The following is a 23,372-nucleotide window of genomic DNA, read 5'->3' as shown; positions in this document are numbered from 1 at the left end:
TCAATTCCATAATCACCACAGCTCACCTTAAGTTACAGCCTGACTAAAATGCGTTAATCCCTATTGGTTAGTCTATATGCAAATGCTCATGATCCGGATTTCACCTCTAAACGGATCCAAATGTCCCACCATTGGACAATATACCCCAACATTGGGCAATACCTCCTAAAAATTCGATGTTCAGTACCCCACCATTGGGCATTATTCTGAATGATCTAATGCATATGAATCGCTACCACCCCACCGCTGGGTAATAAATCCTAAAACTCGATGGTCAGTGCCCCACCATTGGGCATTTGTCTGAGTCATCTAATGCATGAAAGTATCCGTAAATACTCCACCGTTGGGTAATTTCCTAAAATCAAAAGTTTAGTATCCCACCTTTGGATATAGTTTTGAATTACCATTTTAGTTGCTTAAGGTTATTTATCCATAAACAAATAGTATTTATGTTAAAACAACACCAAAAAAATAATACACATAATGTTCATGCCAAAACAACACCACCAAGTAATTACCACACCACGAATATATAACACATAACATTCATTTCAAAACAACAACATTATGATAATTATCAAAACACAGATATATACATACACGTACCGAAATGCGTGGAGTGATACTCTTACCTTCACAATGGAAACTTTTAAAATTCCCATGAAGCATTCTTTGTTCCACTACGTCTCTACGTTCACAAAATAATCCACCACTAAGTCTTAATGCCAAAACTAACCACCACTTTAACATTCTAGGCTGATGGATTTGGCTAAGTTCAAAATGCTTTCACTTTAACACGTAAAGGGTTTGGCTAACACTTTAACACGTAAATAAACAATGCTTTCAAATAATCATTTTAAAGTTAAGAAAATTATACTTATGGGAATAAAACTCTATATTTGACTCAAGGTTATATTCATCTAATCAAACAGATATATAGTAGCATACTCTAATGTCATGTCAGGTCCTGTTTTTTTCAAGAAAAATGTTAAATTATATTTGCTTTAGCCATACAATGTTGATCGACTAATCATTCCAATAAACCATTTTAACTCATCCAGGATTACTAGAACAGGGGCTGATTTTGCTCATGGTTAAACTCATAAAAATATGGCCAGTTGAAATAGAATTTCTTCAAAATACTTAAAGAATGATCAAGTATAATTTTAGTTGTAATGAAAATTGGAATAAAATTCAACAAAGCAACACTGATTGTTTAACCCCATCTTTTCGTTCAATTCAAATTTTCAAAATTACTACTTTAAGATCGTAATAATAAGAACATAAGGATTTATAAAAGTGAAAGAGTTTAAGGACTCTACATGCTACATTTTCTACAAAAATAAGAGGGGTGATTTTGATTCTCCAATAATAAAAAGGACAATAAAAATATTAGTAGGATTCTTACTTGGTGATGATAACTATGTTAAGATTTTATGCTCTCTCTTGGCTCTTCTTTAACTGTTCTTCCTTACTTCTATATTCTCTCTCTGTTTTTTTTTCTTCAAACAAAATAATAAAGAGCATCCAAGAAAAAGTTTAAGGGTTTCATAAGGCATGTTACAATTTGGTTTCTACGGGAAGGAAGGCTTTGGCTCCACTAACATTGATTCTAGAATTATAATTAAGAAAGATAATAATGTAGTACTTACTTGGGGATTAACCCTGAAATGACTCTTATTTGCTTGTCCCATCTCTTGTTTCTCCTTCCAAGTTCTATATCTTTCATTACGTGTTTCTCTCTATTTTTTAAATGTGTTATCAGTAATGAATGACTGAGAGGGAAAAAGGAAACCGACAGTTATTCATAGAGTGCAACCCCCTACCAACTTCCTTCCTAAAATAGTGGAACTAAATCATGGAGTGGAAAGTGGTGTGTCACGGTCATATGAACAGGGAAGAAGTTGTATCTCCTACTTTTTTTTTTTTTTTTTTGGGTAGATAGACGAAATGGCAAAGCCATTATAAACTCACACACAGAAGTGGAGGTACCGGGGTTCATGACATCCGACCTAACAATTTCGGCATTTTGCCAGTTGAACTAAAAGTTGTATCTCCTACTTTCTAATATTGAAGGAACATGAACGTGTGCTTTCTAACTAGTGACTAGCATAAAACTATAAACAATATATAATTATAGTAAAACTAAGTTAGTAACTTATTAAATGACACCCATTTTTTCCCTACTATAATAATATAATAAACTAAATATTCATATAATTTTTCAAAATAAGATAAAATAAATCAGAAATCAGCTAAATAATTAGGAACGATGATTTGATCACATAGTAAATAAAATCAATTTGAAAATATTTTTTTATTAAAAGAGAAATAATATCATCACTCAATAAATCATACCGATAAAATATTTTTGCGTCAAATTATGATAAAATACTTTAGCATAAAAATAATAATAAAATAAAATATCGGGATCTTACACTACACCTATCGCTTCAAATTTTCTGTCATTAATCCTTCTGTGTGTCATGTATTTGTTGAAGCACCATCACTTATGCTTCAATCTCTTATGTGTAATATTACCTATCTTTTTGTACTGTTTTATTTTTATTAGCATTTTTAATTGTATGTTGAATTTTTAATTTCTTTTTGTATTTTTTTATTACTATTAGTATGTTTAATTGTATATTGGTTTCTATTTATATTCCTTTTCTGCTTTCAACCAAAACCCTAAGCATTTGAGTGTTCATTTTGTCTCACATTTAATAAATCTATCATGTATACACAATTCTGAATTTATCCCAAACTATTTGACAATATGAACAAAATTGTCTATTTTTTCATATTTAATAGGAAATATACACTTTATATATATTTCAACTATATTCAAATTTTATATATAATGGTTAACATTATCATTTTATACAAACACTAATTACCGATTTTTAAACTACAAAAATCGCCCACAACCAACCAGTACTCATGCTGACGCACAGACATGTAAACATTAAAAATAATTAAAATTAAGGTATGTTACTGTTTTTTTCTTTTTGAGTGAAAGGTATGTTTACTGGTTAATATATTAAAAAGTGATGTAAATATTAGAAATAATTAAAATTAAAAATAAGATTTCTTTCAAAAAATAATTAAAAATTAAAAATAAGATTAAGAAATGATCTTGATTAGAAGACGAAGCCGGAGTTGACAAGTGAAGAAGATATCGGTAAGAATTAACAAAAAACGGCAACGCCAACGCCAACAACCCTCTCTCTCTCTCTCTACACTTTCTCTGTCATTTCTCTGCAATCGCCGATCTGAGCCGCACGACGAACCAGAAGAAACCTCCGCGCCGGAATCTTCTAGAAGGTACGCGAAACTCTAACCGTTATCTATTACTTCTTCATTTCACGCATTCTGTTACGATCCGTGCATTCTGTTATTCGGACTCACCAAACTCCGATTCGAATCGATTCAGAATGCACACGACGCGATCATCTTTCTCGATCTGCTTTTTCTCGATCTCGTACTCGCAATGCAAGTCGATCTAAGTCATTTTGATTTCATCAGTTTCTCTTTCCAGCAAGATCCGGTGATTTTTTCGTGCATTGTTCAATTTGAATTGTTATTGATTTACATGATTTTATTGTGTTCTTGTTGATTTGCTTAGGATATAGTTGAATGAACTTGAATTGTGTTTAGATGTTACTTAAGATTCTGTGTTTGGCACGATTACTGTATTTATTAACTTAGCTTAATAATGGAGTAAGTTAGTTTAGTTTGTTATCAGTGTCACTACTTTTGAGCTTCAAGCTGTGAAACTTTACTTCTTAGAATGTTAATAATGAATTTTCATATAGTGTACTGTTGACTTTCGTATTCGAGAAGATTTCGTCCAGCTGTGTAATGATTTATGGTGTGTTTAGTGATACTGAAGCTTGTATTAATTACTTTTAAGTTACAGCACTGGACCTAATTTTCCAGATCTGGATTTAGTGACTTTGGTGGCGGGAAAATCACCACGACTTTAGTGCATTTTGTGTATTTAATTTAATTAGAGGGAAAGATGAAAGATGAAAGAGAAATGATAGGAGAGAGATAGACAAAGACACGTCGCCTTTCCCGCCTTAAAGGTTGCGGATTGAGATTCTAATTTTCCCCTTTGGTGTTAGAATACTTGATGAGTTGTTGTTGTCAAATGTTTTCGGTTTGCCTGTGGTTTTGTTTAACTCACTTCTGGCGGGTCTTATCACGCCACATTAACTTTAAGCAACTTAGCATGTTTCTACTCTGAATATGCATTTATCAAGAGATCACATTTGTGTGCGGTCAAAATTTTCCCGCATTCAGGTAGTCCGTCATCAGTAGTCGTATGAACAAGATCGGACAATCCGGTTTTGAGCTTGGTATCTTAGAATATAAAATAAAAATTGAAGTTTTTTTTTTTGGGCTACCCGATCAAGATCGGACGACAACTGCCAGTGTCCCTAACTTAGTGAATGCGGCAACAACCCGACTGCAGGGAATCCAATTTCTTTATTATGAGCTTAAAATGGGTCCCACACATTCTTACATAAAATTGATTTTTGATTCTTGGTCAATTAACAGTCCTTTCTTGTGGCTGCCACATATATACACTCTGATGGTGAAACTTGATAGGGATCATTAAAGTTAAACAGCATGATAATAAAGGCACTCCCGTTGGAAATACTCTTAGTTAATCAAGACCATTAAATGTTTCACAACTCATTTAGTCTCTCGTATGTAGAAAAAGTTGGGCATTGAAGTAATACCCTTTTAGGTTCATTTTATGTACACACCTACAAACACGGGTTTACATATTGATACTCCTTTTCTATCTTTGTGATTGGTGTCTTTTCATACGGACCCACAATGTTCTTGTTTGAAAATTCGACATAATGTCCATTCTTTGAAAAGGCTTGCCGTAAAATCCACTGTTCATTATTATCAATAATTTGTTATCGTGGTGACTGTATCTGATCCAATCTTTCCCCCAGCTCTGCCTGCACATTGGTGCTTTAATTGTACAGATCACCATGGTATCCAACTCTTGAATAGTTTGTTCTGTTGATCTCTCTCTCTCTCTCTCTCTCTGAATTTACTCTATTACTTGCAGGTGGATTGAGCTTTCATAATTCAAGCGAACATTTGTTAGTTTTCTCAGAAATAGAATAATGGAAGAGGAGGATGAGCCAAAAGAGATGAAAATATCTGGTAATGAATTAGATTCTCATGGAGTAGTAGATAGTGATTTAAAACGATTTGTTGAGAGTCCTCATGAGGAAAATGTAAATGGTAGCAGTAGTTTTGAGGTTGAACATGTAGATGAAAGGGTACACTTGCAAGATCAAGACGTTCAGTGTGCAACTACAGTTATGAGTGAAGACCAGTTTGAGCAAGTATCTTTGAAAGATCAAGACAAGAATAATGAGTCTGAGTATTCAAACCAATCACCAGGTTCTGATAAAATACATCGCCCGTATGATGGATATGCAGAGGATTCTCGATACTCATCTGGGTCATGTTCAATAGAGTATGATTCTTCCATAGTTGCTGACCTGCATCTCGATAATCTGTCTTATAGCCCTGGGTCAGAGGACAAGCAGTTTGCTCCATCATTTAGTTTTGATTCTACTGGATACTCTTCTGTCAAATCTCCACCAAATCCCAGGCAAAAACATGCAAAGCCAAATGTGTCTCCAGAATTACTGCATCTAGTTGATTCTGCCATTATGGGGAAACCTGAAGGTATTGATAAGCTAAAGAATATTGCAAGTGGTGTAGAAATTTTTGAGAGTGGTGAAGAAATGGATAGCGTACCTTTCCTAATTGTAGATTCACTTCTTGCAACAATGGGTGGTGTTGAAAGTTTCGAGGAGGATGAGGATAATCCTCCTAGTGTAATGCTGAACTCCCGGGCTGCCATTGTGTCAGGCGAGCTTATTCCTTGGCTTCCTTACATAGGTGATACTGATGATGTCATGTCACCAAGGACAAGGATGGTTAGGGGACTACTTGCCATAATAAGGGCTTGTACTAGAAATAGAGCAATGTGCTCATCGGCTGGTTTGTTAGGAGTACTGTTGAGAACAGCTGAAAAGATTTTTACAGTGGATGTTGGCTTAAATGGACAAATGAGGTGGGATGGAACTCCTCTGTGCCACTGTATACAATTCTTAGCGGGGCATTCTCTTAGTGTTAGTGATCTCTATAGATGGTTTCAAGTCATTACTAAAACACTTACAACAATTTGGGCTCCACAACTAACACTAGCATTGGAGAAAGCAATAAGTGGAAAGGAGTCAAGAGGACCAGCTTCTACCTTTGAGTTTGATGGTGAAAGTTCTGGTTTGCTTGGTCCAGGTGAGAGCCGTTGGCCGTTTGTGAGTGGATATGCTTTTGCAACATGGATCTATATTGAATCATTTGCAGACACATTGAATACAGCTACAGTTGCTGCTGCGATTGCTGCAGCTGCATCCGCTAGGTCTGGTAAATCATCAGCCATGTCAGCTGCTGCTGCAGCTAGTGCGCTTGCTGGTGAAGGTACGGTGCACATGCCACGACTGTTCAGTTTTTTATCTGGTGATAATCAAGGTATAGAGGCTTATTTTCATGCCCAATTTTTGGTTGTTGAAACTGCCAGTGGAAAGGGAAAAAAGTCATCTTTGCATTTTACCTATGCCTTCAAACCACAATGCTGGTACTTCATTGGGCTTGAGCATATAGGCAAGCATGGAATTCTTGGGAATACAGAAAGTGAAGTCAGGTTATATGTGGATGGGTCTTTATATGAAAGTCGTCCTTTTGAGTTCCCTCGAATATCCAAACCCCTCGCGTTTTGCTGCATAGGAACTAACCCACCTCCTACTATGGCTGGTTTGCAACGCCGTCGTCGTCAGTGTCCTTTGTTTGCTGAGATGGGCCCTGTTTACATCTTCAAGGAACCAATTGGCCCGGAAAGAATGGCAGGTCTGGCTTCTAGAGGGGGGGATATATTGCCTTCTTTTGGTAATGCAGCTGGGCTACCATGGCTATCAACAAATGCCTATGTACACAGCAAGGCAGAGGAGAGTGTGCTTCTAGATGCAGAAATTGGAGGTTGCATTCATCTGCTCTATCATCCTAGTTTGCTGAATGGGCGTTTCTGTCCAGATGCTTCACCTTCTGGTGCTTCGGGTTAGAAAATTTTGATCGATTTGTTTTTCTGTATTATAATATATGGATAATTATTCACTGCAAATTTGTTTACAAAAAGTATCACAATTATTATCAATTAATATAAAGGGTAGGTAAAAAGTATACAATTCATTACGGAACAGACTTATCATTGATCAGCCTGTATGTCATAAGTCTATTCCCTAGTGAAGTTGTTATTTAATTGTCTACTCCCTAAATTATTAGGGAATATATGTAGTTATTTGATTTTATTCTGCTTCTCTCATTCTTTCTTAGCTTTTAGTCTTACTGATAGACAAATTGTTTGCTAAGGCCTGTGACTTATATGTAATCTACCCCTCCTTTGTTGTTTCTTTACTTCTCCATATTTTCTTAATAGACCATTTCCTGTGAACAATGTTAGCTATTTCCAGTGTTTAATATGGTACAGCCAACCATTTGCGGGATCAACAATTACTTGTATTTCCTGTCAGCAATACAAAAGTTCTTTTTATGCACCAAAACATGACTAATTTGCTGCATCAATCTCTGCTTTTCTTATGGTCCCTTCATTATGATTCAGGAGTGCTTCGACGTCCAGCTGAGGTTCTTGGGCAAGTCCATGTTGCTACAAGAATGCGACCAGGGGATGCTTTGTGGGCATTGGCCTATGGCGGTCCCTTGTCTTTGCTTCCCGTGACAATAAGCAATATAGACGAAGACACTCTGGAACCACTGCAAGGGAATTTATCTCTTTCTTCAGCTACCACATCTCTTGCGGCCCCAATATTTAGAATTATATCCATTGCTATTCAACATCCAAGGAACAATGAAGAGTTATCTCGTGGCAGAGGGCCTGAGGTTCTGTCAAAAATTTTGAATTATCTTCTCCAAACTCTATCTTCACTTGATGTTGGAAAGCATGAGGGCGTAGGAGATGAGGAACTTGTTGCTGCTGTTGTTTCTGTTTGTCAATCTCAGAAGATCAACCATACACTTAAAGTGCAGCTCTTCGCCACACTGCTGTTAGATTTAAAAATCTGGAGTTTGTGTAGTTATGGCATACAAAAGAAGCTTCTATCATCACTTGCAGACATGGTTTTCACTGAGTCAACAGTAATGCGTGATGCCAATGCCATTCAAATGCTTCTTGATGGCTGCAGACGATGTTATTGGATTGTTCGTGAAATTGATTCAGTGGATTCTTTTTCTTTAGCTGGGGCAACACGTCCTGTGGGTGAAATTAATGCATTGGTTGACGAGCTCTTAGTGGTAGTTGAACTTTTAATAGTGGCAGCTCCTCCTTCGTTGGTCTCAGCTGATGTCCGATGCTTACTTGGTTTCATGGTTGACTGTCCACAACCCAATCAGGTAAAGTAGTGACACTGAATGCTTTTTGTTTTTTGTTTTGTTTTGTTTGTGAGGGAGTAATAAGAAGGCATTGTTAGTTAGATATGATGCTAAAGTGACAACAAAAACAACCACTGTAGCCTTTTCTCATTAGGTAGAGTCAGCTACATAGATCATTTTCTGTCATGACAAGGAAACATACATATTATTGGATAACAAAGGTCCCACGCACAAGTAGCGCCTAGATCAATGCACTATACTATCAATCCAGTTGCTGAGATAACAGAAACCAGAGCCCAAACTTATGTTAAAGAAGAAAAGTACACCAAAACTATGCTAATTGAATTACACCTCCAACTTCAGCCAACAGTCCATTACTAAGGCAATGTCATTAGCAGTACAACATAAAGCCGTGACACCAGTACTCATACCCTGATAGGTTAGTTAGGTACCAGTCAGTTCCACCATCATACCCCCGTTCTGCTGCACCTAAATATGCACAAGATTCCAGTCTTCTCATGTTATATATTCTTCCTACTTCCTTTTTAAATAACTTGAGACCTCAGAGCTATGCCAACCAGGCGATCTCAAACAAAAACTCGTAGAACAATGTCCAAAACTCATACTTACGTTGGAGCTCATGACCAATAACCATGATTATCCTCCCTAATGACACAGATATAACATCATCAAATGTATTTGACACAAACCTGGTCCTGGTGGTTATGGTTTAATCAATGTAGAAATCCCTAGCTTGCTGAAATCTACATACCTGAACTAGCTCCAGTTAATATATTGGATGCAAGTAATATGCATGTTCTGGCATTAATAATCTTATTTTTAGTGGTTTTTATGTAGTCTGAGACATTTAACATGAACTTATAATGCTTTGATTTGATTTTAATTTTTTTTGTTAATCATCTAAACAAAATTACACCCATTCATTATTTGCTTCATTTTTCAGGTTGCTAGGGTGTTGCATCTCTTCTACAGGATGGTTGTCCAGCCTAATGCATCTAGGGCTAACACATTTGCAGAAGAATTTCTAGCAGGTGGTGGGATAGAAACTCTTCTTGTTCTCCTCCAGAGGGAAGCTAAAGCTGGTGATAGTGGTGTAATGGAATCATCCTCAAAGAATCCTGAACTTGAAAAAACAGAAATTGATGGTAGTAATGAGAACACCGAAAGAAGCCAGGACGACGAAGGATCAGAGGATAAACGCTCTCAATCTGTTGACAGTGGCAATAGTCCTCATCATAGTTCTCCAGATATTAACAGCGACAGGATGGCATTTGCCTCTGAAACTTCTTCTGTCAAGAATCTTGGAGGCATAAGTCTATCCATTAGTGCTGACAGTGCTAGGAAAAATGTCTACAATATTGATAAAAGTGATGGCATTGTTGTAGGGATCATAGGTCTCTTAGGTGCTCTAGTAGCTTCAGGACAACTGAGATTTGTTTCATGTGCTAGTCCTGATACAACGAGCAACCTTTATGGTGTTGGACTCCATGACAGGGGTGGTACTATGTTTGAAGACAAGGTTTCTCTTCTACTTTATGCTTTACAGAAGGCTTTTCAAGCAGCACCTAACAGGCTAATGACTAACAATGTTTACACAGCTTTGTTGGCTGCCTCGGTATGGCTAACTTCCTCTCGCATATACCCACTGCATATCTCAATGGAAACATATTAGTGGCAGTTACTCCTATACTGTTACTCGAGTAGATTTTATTTTATTTTTTTCTTTGGAATTGGAAGTTATATTTTCAATGTCATTACCATGTTTTATTCACGGTGTCGTAATTTTTGTTTTTGGTCATTATTAAAAGCTTATATGTGAATATTTTCATAACTAGCATATATGCATCAATATTGAAAATATGAATGTGTTTACATTTATAAATTTTACTAGCAAAATTTATAGTTCTCATTGACTGGATTAGGCAAAAATATTGTTTATATTGGTATGCCAACATGCTACCTATTCTAACTGAATTATGGAATTATCATTCAATGCATGAAATCAGCAATTTTAGCTATTCTTTCTTGTCTTGTGCAGTGTTGTCAATAGAGCGGCTGTAGTGTAGCGATATTTTAACAAACCGCTATTGTTCTGTGATACTTGGTCTAGTGCAAAATTTGTCAAATAATGACTATAACGCGGTCGCATGGCAAAATTTGAACTTACTGCTATTTTCCGCAATCTGCGATTTACAACAGTGCTCTTGTGTCCTTTCATGTGTCATGTATGTGAAAACATTCATAGATATTGTCTCTGTTCACCTGTACACTGCAAGGCAGTTTGAGCAAGTTGCAACTCTGCTTTGTAATGTCTCATAACTCTTGGAGCATTTTAGATTTTATTGTGTCTGTGGGCACCTTCGTTCTTAAGACTCAATATATTATTCCTCTATGGGATATTCTGTCATCATTCTTTAAGACTCCATTGGTATTCCTCTTTGGGAGGGATACTTTGTTATCTAATACTGTTCTAGATTGTAATTAAAACCACTGAATACCGATATAGGGATGCCATACATACTTCTGTGAAGAAGTTGGTCCACCATATGTCTCTGTTTGGAATTATTTGAATCTTTTCTCATGATGTTGTTTGAATGATGCATGTATTTGTTCAAAATGCTACTGTCTTGTTTCACATTTATGTTTGCAATTTAAAAAATCATTCCCGAAATTCTGTGACAGTGGTCATGCAAGTTTCTTGAATTAACTTCTTAAAAGTCCATCTTTTGTCGGAGGAAGTTTTTTTATACATTGACTAAAGCTTTTTTGTTTTTATTAGAAAAAGGAAGTTCATTAATTGAACGGAGAAAGAAACTTGCTAATACAAATGCAAAAAATTTCCCATGTTAGCCACAACAGACTGCATAAAAAACTGAAAAACATGAAAGCCTCCTTGAAAAATCTTGTAATGAAATTGCCGAAATGGCTAAATTATGCTCATTAGTTTATTTTTTTGGCTTTTCATTTCAGATCAACGCCTCTTCTTTAGAGGATGGACTAAATTTCTACGATTCTGGTCATCGCTTTGAGCATTCACAACTCTTATTGGTGCTGTTGCATTCCCTTCCATTTGCACCTAGGTCACTGCAGAGCAGGGCATTGCAGGTAATAGCTCATTGCTTCTCATATCCTCATTACTTCTCATATGCATATAGTGTTTGATATATTGCATTTTATTTTATTAATTAGATGTTTGCAGTATGTGTTTTTATACTTCCTTGATTCATTTATTTGAACTACTCAGTTCACCTTACTACTTCTTCATGGATGGGCTGTTTAATTTAGCAGTTTGGTTTTCTTGTTACATGTTTACATTTTACTCATTTTTAAAGGCTTAAGTTTGCTGTTATTTTAAGATGTTAAAGATAATGATGAAACATAAGATTGTATATTCACCTAGTCTGGTATAAAGTGAAACTAACTACAGGATAGGTTGTTACTTTGTCCACTTTTTCTGTTATTTTAACTCATGATTATTTTGACCTATTGACATGTTATTTTTCTATTGAAAAGGAAACCTTTAAAAGTCTTATATACTCTGTATTTGAAAGACTTGCTTTACCTGACATTTATCGTTGCTTATTGGTGATGTTCAACATGTCGGTTCTTTCATAGTGTCTCACTGGCAGATACACCAAGGGACCAGACCAGAAAGGAGACTATCTTATTCAACCGTTTTATTTATCTTCACATTTATTTTTTCCCAGATATTTTCCACCCTTTTCAAATAGAACAATAAAAATAAGTGTTATTGTGTCTTAAGTTCTGCAAAACCTCTCTTTCAATTTTTTTCTGGTACTATATGAGCAGTTTTGTTTGTTTATTGTCTTAGTTACCTTTTTATGTCATAGTTATTTCAACGAATGTCCATGTATATAGCACAACAATATAAAAAGTTTTCTTACAAAAATTTACCTTTGGAAGTAAGATGTTAGAATTATTATCTAAATAAAAATATACTGAATTTACTAGAATATTATCGATGAAATACTCTTGAAACGATGTTCTAAAGAGCAATGATTACGTATGTAGTGGTTCTTCCTCTGGCCGAAACTGATAGGTTCAGTTTCTTGAGAAACAGTTAAAGAAGTTTCCTCTGGCCGAAACTGATAGGTTCAGTTTCTTGAGAAACAGTTAAAGAAGTTACACACTAATGACAAGGATTTGAGAGCCTGTCCTCTCCTTAACCAACCGGTTTATAGCAAATAATTCCACACTTAATTCAAATAACAAGTTACTGTTTTTAAAGTTACATCACACGCCTATTAAAACATTACTAACACAATTAATTGACACGATTAATTAACATCACTGCTCCTAATAATATGATAACTACCTCTAATAACATATATCTGCCTAATTATATTTACTAATGAGAGGTCTAACATAAGACTTCCAACGATGCATACAGTTCTTTAAAAAAAAAAAAATGATGCATACAGTTCTTACTTGGGATTTTTCTATACCACCTAGCTTTAAGCTGCTTGTTCGTGTCTATTTTCAGGATCTTCTATTCTTGGCTTGCAGTCATCCTGAAAATAGAAACAGTATGATCAACATGGAGGAATGGCCTGAATGGATTTTGGAAATCCTGATCTCAAACTATGAGGTAATAACATGTGTGTGTAGTTTTGTTTGGTCTCTTTTACAATTTTCACAGGCATTAAATTAATGCCAACTTGTATAATATTTGTTTTCGGTGTGGTTCTTGTGGGAAATTCTTTGACCATGTCAACTGCACACTCTTTGGCAACAGGTGGGTTCAAGCAAATTGTCTGATTCAACAAGTGTTGGAGACGTAGAAGACCTGATTCATAACTTCCTAATTATCATGCTAGAGCACTCAATGCGCCAAAAGGATGGATGGAAGGTTAATATCTGTTTGGATTTTTAACTTCTTTCATGTGGAAATAGTTCATGTTACTTCCAATTCTTGTCCATTTTGCTTTTTCATGAGTCATGATGTTGCTGATGACAGCGTGCACATGCAATAGTTTGTTTGCCCGCTTTCTGTTCTCTTTATTAAATCTTTGTTTTTTGTCTGAGGTTTTAACTGTTGAACGTCAAACATTAAACTAGGCTTGAACTTTCAATGAATTTGTAAGTAAGTTTTTTTTTTAATTCACCGGAGTTTCCTTAGGCTTGCAGATGTGAAGAAGGCTGTTTTTTTCCCCTCCCTTTTATTGTACTGGAAGAATTTTATTCCAAGTTAAGAAAAAAGTAAAACTTTCGGGGGTGGGGTGGGGGGTTGGGGGGGAAGGGGGTTAGGTTGAATAACATATTTCAAATAAAGAAATCAAATGAATACTGGAACCAACGAGGCTTAAAAATGTAGCCGAATTGTCATATTGATAACATGCATCTCGACATTTGTGATTAAAAGAGAATCTTTTAGATGTTTCCCATACTTGTTGGTTTCAAGCAATGACTTGTCTAGAAAATATTAAAAATGAGTTTTAAGACATTTTGTAATATTCTATTTACTAATCACATAATTGTGGTCATCAAGAGGAAGTAAATTTTATCCTGCAGTTTATATGTGAAGCCACAATTGACTGCTGAAATGTTATGTAACTTATTAGTCATCATTCTGTTGGAATTTAACTTCTGTTGTCAATGTCCATATCTGTTTGCTCGCATTAGTTCTGGTTTTATCAGGCTGATTCATGCTACTTAATGTTACTCCTTCTGTTCAGGATATTGAAGCAACAATTCATTGTGCAGAGTGGCTTTCTATTGTAGGTGGATCTAGCACAGGGGAACAGCGAGTAAGGTAAGTTTATACATCCATTATGATCTCTTTAAGCATTTACTTATCACTTCTGCTCTGAGTATTCTGTTCTTTTTGGTTTTGGTTTACTTTGATGCTGTTTGGCATTGTTTGAGTTAAAATCATTCATGAGCTCTGACCCAACAGCCTAAGTCTTTAGCAGAGTTAGTCCTTGACATGCTACCAGAGCGTTTATGATCAAGTGGTTAGGAGTTTAATTCTAACTGCTCAGCATAAGGTTTGGTGGCCCATTCCACTGTCCATGCTTCAAGTTCTAAGGGCTTGAGTTAGTATTATTTTTTTTTTTTAATGGCAAATGTTAGTTTTTTGTTATGGGTGGGGGTTGAACCCACAACCTCCTTATCCTCCCACTCCTTAACTCCCCCACCCCAACCACCTTATATCTCCCTTGAGTTAGGGGTTTTTGCTAAGTATATAACGATTCATCAGTTTTTACTTGACCACTTAAGCTTTTAGTTGATCTCCATTACTTGACAGAATATTTTTGACATCACCAATTTTTTTTTGAAGTGACCTTTTCTCTAAATTGTTTAGGAAGTATTAGCTATTCTGGTGTGATGTGGAAAAGTATACACTGAACTGCTCATAATATCGTAACTTCGAGATTATAAAATTTGAAGCGAAGAAAAAATACACGAGGAAAAATTGTATGTTCCAATTGAGTTTGATTGAATCAGCTTTTGCTAAATTTTGAAATTTGATAAAAGTTGATGAAAGTTGTAAACTTGATGAGGCAATATGAAGAAGCTTTGCAGGTATATGTTTTACATTGGTTGACGGTAATTCAAAGAGGACAATTACGTTGAGAGATACTCAAAGATAACATTTAGAGCTGTAAAAATATGTAAACTCTGTGTCTAATGAGATCACAGACCTTGTATTTATAATGGTTTTACAATAAATACATTGAGTGCTTAACTAGTAAGCACTAGCCTCGGAAGTTGTATACTCTAGGAGTAATGGCAATCAATCTAGGAAGTTGTACAATTAAAGGAATATCTAAAGATTCTTAATTTTAACAAGAGCCATAATGCCACTGTCTATGTTTGTTGAACATATTATAAAAGTTTAGGAAGAAGAGTTTTATAAATTCTTTTATACTACCATATTACTCTTTTATCTTGATTGAAAGTATCGAGCAGTAGTTTACAATTTTTAGTTTCATTTTATTTATATAATCATTCTTTTTTGGGTCAATTTCCTCATAGGCGTGAAGAATCGTTGCCTATATTTAAAAGGAGACTCTTAGGTGTCTTGTTGGACTTTGCCGCTAGAGAATTGCAGGTTCAGGTAAATCATGTTTTCTATTTTTACAGGATTTCCTTATAAAAAGTTCCGTGCATGATATGACTTGCCATGGTAATGATATTCTTTTTGCTTTTGTTACCTCCTCCACCAAATTATTTTTGTTTTGAAATGTATATCACACTTGGGAAACAAAAACTCTATAACTATGCCAAAGCACACATAGATACCAAAATCATATGCTAAAATGATAAGTACAATTTTCTATGTTTCTAATTTTATTAAGAGTGGAAGAAAAAACAGTAATGACGTCTACATACAGCTTTCCCTTGCTGCAGACTCAAATTATTGCTGCAGCTGCGGCTGGTGTTGCTGCTGAGGGTTTGTCTCCAACAGATGCTAAGGCTGAGGCTGATAATGCTGCCCAGTTGTCTGTGGCCTTAGTTGAGAATGCCATTGTGATACTTATGCTTGTTGAAGACCATTTACGGTTGCAGAGCAAACAATCTTCTTCACGAACTGCAGATATATCTCCATCTCCACTTACTACTTTGTATCCAATAAGTGATCACTCAACGTCATTGTCAACAATTGACGAGTCAGCAGAAGAAGTCGCGGACAGCCGAAGTTCTCTATCCGGTGGCTCAGGGGGAAACCCTTTAGATGTATGCTTATAGTAATCTAAAACTACACATGCATGCTACTTGTCATAAATAGATAAGTATTTTGTTTTTATTTTTGTGTATCTCCAATGCCACTTCTGTTATTCCTCCAAAATTTAATGCATTGGCGACATACTGTTCTATTCTCCAAATATCTTTTAATTCTTGTAACATTCCCTGTTTTATACTATCTATCTCTTAACTTTTGTATCTGTCTTTCAGATTTACGAAAATATGTGCAAGCTTTATTTTTGTCTTTATTGCCATTGCATTTGCATTCTTGTCTGTCTGATTTGTCTATTCCTCCTCATGCCGTTTTTGTTCTATATATTTCTATATTGGTGGAACTCACACTTTCATGATTTTTGAAGGCCCTTTCTTCAATGGCTGATGGAACCGGTCAGATCCCTACATCAGTGATGGAAAAGATTGCGGCTGCAGCAGCAGCTGAGCCTTATGAATCTGTATCTTGTGCTTTTGTGTCACATGGGTCATGTGCAAAGGATTTAGCTGATGGCTGGAAATATCGGAGCCGTTTATGGTATGGTGTTGGCCTTCCACAGAATCCAGCTGCATTTGGTGGTGGGGGAAGTGGATGGGATTTTTGGAAGTCAACTTTGGAGAAAGATGCCAATGGAAACTGGATTGAGCTTCCTTTGGTGAGAAAGTCTGTGGCAATGCTCCAAGCATTATTGCTAGATGAGTCTGGACTCGGTGGTGGTCTTGGTATAGGTGGAGGATCAGGCACCGGAATGGGAGGGATGGCTGCACTGTACCAGCTACTAGACAGTGACCAACCGTTCTTATGCATGCTTAGAATGGTTCTTCTATCAATGAGGGAAGACGATAATGGTGAAGATTATATGCTGATGAGAAATACAAGTATTGACGATGCGGCTTCTGAAGGAAGAAAACCGCGATCAGCTCTTTTATGGAGGTAGAACAATCCCTTCAATCTAAAATTGTGTGCGCATGTTTCTGTCCTAACAGATAAATTTCATTAACCTAGCATGTTAATTGCATAATTCCATATTTATTTTCATTATCTGATTTTTGATGGGTTGATCTTGTCTTTTAATTTTTATTATATAATTTCAACAGTGTTCTCTCTCCTGTACTCAACATGCCAATTTCTGATTCTAAGAGGCAAAGAGTATTGGTTGCATCTTGCGTGCTATATGCCGAGGTTTGTATTTTCAGCTAGTCCATTTTCATTCTTTCTCGTTTGTCTTCTTTTTGTATACAACGATGTAGTTACCATAATACTACTCTTTGTCAGGTTTACCATGCTGTTAGCAGAGACCAAAAGCCTCTTCGCAAACAGTACCTTGAGGCTATATTACCACCATTTGTTGCTGTCTTAAGGAGGTGGCGCCCTCTTTTGGCTAGCATTCATGAACTTGCTACTGCTGATGGTTTGAATCCTCTTGTTGCCGATGACCGTGCATTAGCTGCTGATTCCCTGCCGATTGAGGTGCTTTACTGTCCATTCCTTTAAATACACACGTTAAAACATATGTAATAAGAATGGTTTGGCTTATTTTATATCGATACCTTCACATTCACGTTAACACAATGCTTGGTTTTATGGAAAAACAAAGGAAAGGAAGTGCAAAAATATGTTATTTTCCTTTGTTTTGGTATGCAAAAAGGAAACATAAAAGGTGGTATTTTTCTCCGGTTCAGCCCATGAGGGAACATAAATGACGAAAATAGCATGTGCTACATGATCCGTTTCCTACTTTGACATTGTGTTATGTTACTCTTGGGCGTCCTTTCATGTCCGCTGCATTCCACAACCTAGTTGAATAGATTATGTTTTTTAATTTATAGTAAATTTTCATTACATATTATTCAGTGTTTAAAAAATATTTAATTTTCTATTCTTTTTGTTCTCTTTACCTCTTTTCATTTTTACCGATGGATATTTTTGTCATTTCAAAAATATGCTCCCCCCCCTCTCTCTCCTAATCTCTACCCAATTAAACAAGGAAAAAGAACAGTTGCATTTTTTTCTCTTTCCAAACAACTAGAAAATCGTCTCATTTTCTATCCTCATTTTTTAATTTTCTCTCCTTTTACTTCCTTTGACCTGCTCTTACAATTTTTTGGTTCAAATAAGTTGGTGATGGGTCAGATGCTCATTTTTTCCTACTCTTTTCTCTATTTTTAATAAATTTATGGTGTGTTGGAAATGATAGGTAATGGCTGGGGTTGCAACTTTGTTGGAATTGCAGTCATTATTGGGATGCTTATGCATGCCGTTTTGCGCTGAAAAGAATACTTTCTTTGCCAATCAAATGGAGTGTAAGGGTTTGGTATTAAGAAGATAAACAAGAAGGAAAACAATACATCGGGCCAATGTTTGTTTGTACAGGATTATATTTTTTGTTGAAAAGAAATATATCTTTCAAGGGTGTGGTTGTTGCCTTTAAATTTGCGTTGGATAGAATTTTATGTATGTCTTCTCTTGGGTCTTTCCACATGGATTATTTCTGGGGATCAGTATTTCCCATATGCAAAGGGATTAGACAACTCTTATAAACCGATTGATCTTATTAAACCTGTTTCTATCAATTTGTTTTTATAGCTGAAGTATTCCCTATCCTCTATCTTTCTGATTCTAATAAACCCTATACAAATGTGCTTGACACATGTATTCATTGACATGATTTTGCCGCATTATTTTAGATGTGTAATTGATAATTGTTATTTTCTTCAGGCTGCTCTTGCAATGATAGCTCCTGCCTGGGCTGCTGCTTTTGCATCTCCACCTGCTGCAATGGCATTGGCGATGATTGCAGCCGGTGCGTCAGGTGGCGAAAGCCAAGCTCCTGCACAAACATCCCATCTTAGGCGTGATACTTCATTGCTTGAACGCAAACAAACTAGACTTCATACATTTTCAAGCTTTCAAAGACCTTTGGAAGTCTCTAACAAAACTCCACCTCTTCCCAAGGACAAAGCAGCTGCGAAAGCTGCTGCTTTGGCAGCTGCTCGTGATCTGGAGCGATTTGCAAAAATTGGTTCTGGAAGGGGTCTTAGTGCTGTTGCAATGGCTACATCTGCACAACGAAGGAGTGCTAGTGATATGGAGAGGGTCAACAGGTGGAATGTTTCTGAAGCAATGGGAGTTGCCTGGATGGAATGTTTGCAGCCAGTTGGCACAAAGTCAGTGTATGGGAAAGATTTTAATGCTTTTTCATATAAATATATTGCTGTTCTTGTAGCCAGTTTTGCACTAGCAAGGAATATGCAACGGTCTGAGGTTCGTTTGCTAATTGTTTCTATGACATGCAGATTATTTGAGAAGCTGCTTGTTAAATATTTTATGTTTGCCAGGTTGACAGGCGTGCTTATGTGGACATAGTTACTCGACATCGAATCAGTACCGGAGTCCATGCATGGCGCAAACTTATTCACCAACTAATAGAGATGAGAAGTCTTTTTGGGCCTTCCGCAGATAATTTATACAGTCCGCTTCGTGTATGTTATGATATTCACATTGTCATTATCAACCACAAATTTTTGTGTCTTCAGGGAGATGTGCATTTAGTTGTTTGCTGTTGTTTCATGTTTATTCTTGAAGTAAACCAGAGAATTTTAAGACAGAAAAATCAGCTTTTTGTATTGTGTCACTGGTATTTGTGTGGGGCTTTTGGTTTTGCTGAACAATATGATTGTTCAACTAATCTGTTTCCTTGTTTTTTGCTCATATTTGGAGGATATATTATCTGGCCAGCTTTTACTCTTGCTAAAATTTAATCAAACGACAGAGTATGAGTTCACTTTATCATGCTTATTTTTTTTCTCTTCATTTTGTAGGTTTTTTGGAAACTAGATTTAATGGAAAGTTCTTCCAGGATGAGAAGATGTTTGAGGAGGAATTATCAAGGATCTGATCATTTAGGTTCTGCAGCTGATTATGAGGAATACTCTGAAGAGAAAAAAGACCAAAGCACTCCGATTTTATCTGCCGAAGCAATCTCATTGGAGGCAGTCAATGAAGATGAAGAACAGGTTGATGCTGAGAATTTGGTTGATAGGGTTGATGATGTTCAAAATAAAGGAGACAACCAGCTTAGCATTTCCGAATCAGCAGAGCAATCTGTTCAGGCATCTTTAGAATCCAGCAGTCCACAACATGCAAGTGATGAACACATTGATCAGAGTTCTTCAGCCATAGCACCTGGGTATGTTCCTAGCGAACTTGATGAAAGAATTGTTCTCGAGTTACCGACATCTATGGTCCGACCACTTAAGGTCATACGGGGAACCTTCCAAGTAAGTATTATGGGCCTAAATTTGAAATTATTATAATTTTTACTAAAATGTATGTATCAAGTTATGAATGGGAATGCCTCCATTGATGCAAAAACTACCGCGATGATATTTCTTATATGAGTTGTCGATAATGTGTACTGTATCGGCATATATCTTCTGCATTTCATATCCACTTAGCAAAATGTGATTATGTGAGCATACTGAGGGGATGAGTTGACATACAAGAAAATTTATGAAGCATGAAGAATTTTTCACTTAATGTTTCTTATTGTGGGAAAGATGTATGATGATTTTTTGCTTATATATAACGGTTAGGCCTTTGAGGCAGAGAACGATGCACAATCCATGCGGACAGTTTATGCTATTTAGGAAGTTATTTTTTCTCTTGTTTAATTTTGATTAGGGGTTTAATTTTAGTAAAGTTAGAACTATTGGCTGGTTTAATGGAAACAGAGGTTTGAAAATGGTTTTGCTGCTTTTTTCTTCAACCACAAAATAAACACATGAATAACCGGAAAGGTCAATGGGGCGTGGTACAAGTAGGGGTGTTCATGGGTTGGGTCAACCCAAAAATACCCGTCAAATCCACCCAAAAAAACACAAAAAAGTGGGTCGGGTTGGGTGATTGGGTGGATATGGTTTTAAAAAATGATAAACCCATAAAAAATAACGGGTTTTGGGTAAAACTAGACCCAATAAACCCACTTACCCAATAATGTTCATATTTTTATTTTCATTTTCATTTTCATAGGGACGAAGGAGAATATCAAAGGTTATGGTTATAATCTTTCTTTAAAAAAAAATTGGTTATAAATCAAGTCTAATTTCAAAAATTGACACAACAAATCCTCTATATTAAAAAACAAGTCTAATTAATATAACGGGTGGACGTTTTATCTCACCCAAACCGGAGTATCCTATATGGTTCGGGTCTTGGGTTTGGCCAAACCCACATACGAACACCCCTAGATACAAGGAAAAAGAGAGAAAAAATAATTTTCATAAACGAGGAAATAAAGGAAAAAAATAAATAATCATGGATATCAGCATTCAAACCCATATGACAAGGGGTCCCAATGCAACCCTGGAAACGATGATTTTCACACACTTTGACTCTGTTTCACAGCACATTACAATACTACATATAGATTTTATATCATATTATGTAACTCTATTCTCTTTGTATCACCATCCCTTCCCAAACCCGATAATTTCTACAGTTTTCTTGTCTTAGGTATGATAATTTCACTCATACGAAGCAGTATACTCTTGTTATAGGTCACCAGTAGGAGGATAAATTTTATAGTTGATAACAATAGCAATGAGACCAGTGCTGCAACAGATGGTTTTCATTCCAGTTTTGAGGCAGGGAACCAAGAAAAGGATCGTAGCTGGTTAATGTCATCTCTCCATCAAATATATAGCCGGAGGTGAGCTCAATTTCTTGATTTTGTTACTATCCACATTATTCTGTTGTCATCTTGAGTATGGTAAGATTGAGTATACATGAGCTGGACACAGAGATGGATTGATTAATATGAATCTTGAGAGTGGATGTTGGCCGCTGCCCCCTTGTTATATGTTGGACGTGCATTGTACCATTGATGTAGTTGATATTTGCCTATGAGCTGTTTTGATCTCATTCATACTATTATTTACTATAGTTTTGAAAGAGTTAAATACCTGTCTCTCTTGAAGCACCATCTTCCCTTTTTGTATAATTTCATTAAGTTTTTTGCCTCATTGTTTTTATTACTGTCAAAGCTATTGTTCGTATAAGGGGGAGCCTTGGCGCAACGGTAAAGTTGTTGTCATGTGGCTGAAAGGTCACAGGTTCAAGTCCTAGAAACTGCCTCTTGTGTAAAAAACTTGGTAAGGCTGCGTACAATACACCAAATGGTGGGACCCCTTCCCAGACCTTGCATATGTGGGAGCTTTGTGCACCGGGCGGCCCGTAAAGCTATTGTTCATATGCATTGTACAAATTCTGAATAATATACCCGCTATTAGTGGTTTACAAATGTTAGTTCCTTTACAGGTACCTCCTTAGAAGAAGTGCACTGGAGCTATTTATGGTGGATCGTTCAAACTTCTTTTTTGATTTTGGGGTATAATTTCTCACATATGCTAGTTTCTTTCCTTCTATTTTTAAGGAAGTAAAAGTCCATTTGGATCTGGGACCATTCTCAATGCTGACTTAATTTTGAACACTTCACTGATTGATCAATCTTGTACTCTTATAATCCTTGTCAAACACATCCTTAAAAGCTTAAGCTATTATTGGAGACTCAAGAACAATTTTTTTTTTCTTGCATGATCCTTCTGGCAAGAGCCTTTTAGTCTCGACGCATGGGTAATGCACAGGCCCATTGGGGCCGACAAGGATTGATTCATGACCACTTGGTCTTAAGTTTGTTAGATGCTAAATATATTGTCCTCTAAATTCTTAAACTGGTAGGTAGAGATTGAATAATGGTTTAATATATATCTTACATTTCCCTTTCAATTTCTCTTTAGAGTAGTGAAGGGCGAAGAAATGCATATCGAGCAATTGTTCAAGCACGGCCTCCTCATTTAAACAACATATATTTGGCTACTCAGGTAATACACGTTCTGACTGTTAATTTGTGTTAATTTCTCTGCACATGGGCTTACGGTACAAGTAAATACTAATGAAGTTGAAAACATTTTATTTTCATGTTAATGCTATTTTACACTTGTGTCCCTGCTATATTTTTATTTTGTGGTATAGTTTTTATGCTGTATGTTGTGGCTCAAAAACCTAAAGGAAGTACCTCCTTGTTGCAGAGACCTGATCAACTTTTGAAAAGAACTCAACTTATGGAGCGCTGGGCTAGGTGGGAGGTAAGATTCTTAATTGATGA

The 23,372-nt window shown here is 36.1% G+C and overlaps 1 protein-coding gene across 3 annotated transcripts in view; it reads left to right on the top strand.

The window, feature by feature from the left end:
• Nucleotides 1-3,155: 3,155 nt before the first annotated feature.
• The window catches only part of LOC11428722 (BEACH domain-containing protein C2), a 30,834-nt gene continuing 10,617 nt past the window's right edge, over nucleotides 3,156-23,372 (top strand). For 2 of the 3 annotated variants that reach the window (XM_024771232.2, XM_039828117.1), the window contains exons 1-20: nucleotides 3,156-3,324; nucleotides 5,093-7,155; nucleotides 7,718-8,505; nucleotides 9,449-10,120; nucleotides 11,476-11,610; nucleotides 13,010-13,114; nucleotides 13,262-13,375; nucleotides 14,202-14,278; nucleotides 15,505-15,586; nucleotides 15,880-16,206; nucleotides 16,575-17,140; nucleotides 17,305-17,389; nucleotides 17,483-17,677; nucleotides 18,926-19,471; nucleotides 19,546-19,689; nucleotides 20,029-20,487; nucleotides 21,766-21,917; nucleotides 22,526-22,595; nucleotides 23,005-23,088; nucleotides 23,296-23,352. In XM_024771232.2, coding sequence (XP_024627000.1) covers nucleotides 5,151-7,155; nucleotides 7,718-8,505; nucleotides 9,449-10,120; nucleotides 11,476-11,610; nucleotides 13,010-13,114; nucleotides 13,262-13,375; nucleotides 14,202-14,278; nucleotides 15,505-15,586; nucleotides 15,880-16,206; nucleotides 16,575-17,140; nucleotides 17,305-17,389; nucleotides 17,483-17,677; nucleotides 18,926-19,471; nucleotides 19,546-19,689; nucleotides 20,029-20,487; nucleotides 21,766-21,917; nucleotides 22,526-22,595; nucleotides 23,005-23,088; nucleotides 23,296-23,352 — 6,663 coding nt within the window. In that variant the 5' untranslated portion in view covers nucleotides 3,156-3,324; nucleotides 5,093-5,150. The remainder of the gene's footprint in view (nucleotides 3,325-5,092; nucleotides 7,156-7,717; nucleotides 8,506-9,448; nucleotides 10,121-11,475; nucleotides 11,611-13,009; nucleotides 13,115-13,261; nucleotides 13,376-14,201; nucleotides 14,279-15,504; nucleotides 15,587-15,879; nucleotides 16,207-16,574; nucleotides 17,141-17,304; nucleotides 17,390-17,482; nucleotides 17,678-18,925; nucleotides 19,472-19,545; nucleotides 19,690-20,028; nucleotides 20,488-21,765; nucleotides 21,918-22,525; nucleotides 22,596-23,004; nucleotides 23,089-23,295; nucleotides 23,353-23,372) is intronic. The other variant, XM_003623737.4, reaches the window with a different exon arrangement.

This window comes from Medicago truncatula, chromosome 7 (genome assembly GCF_003473485.1).
Source record: "Medicago truncatula cultivar Jemalong A17 chromosome 7, MtrunA17r5.0-ANR, whole genome shotgun sequence".
NCBI classification, from domain to species: Eukaryota; Viridiplantae; Streptophyta; class Magnoliopsida; order Fabales; family Fabaceae; genus Medicago; species Medicago truncatula.
Note: the sequence above shows the minus strand (reverse complement) of the source record. Positions and strands in the feature narration are given on the sequence as shown.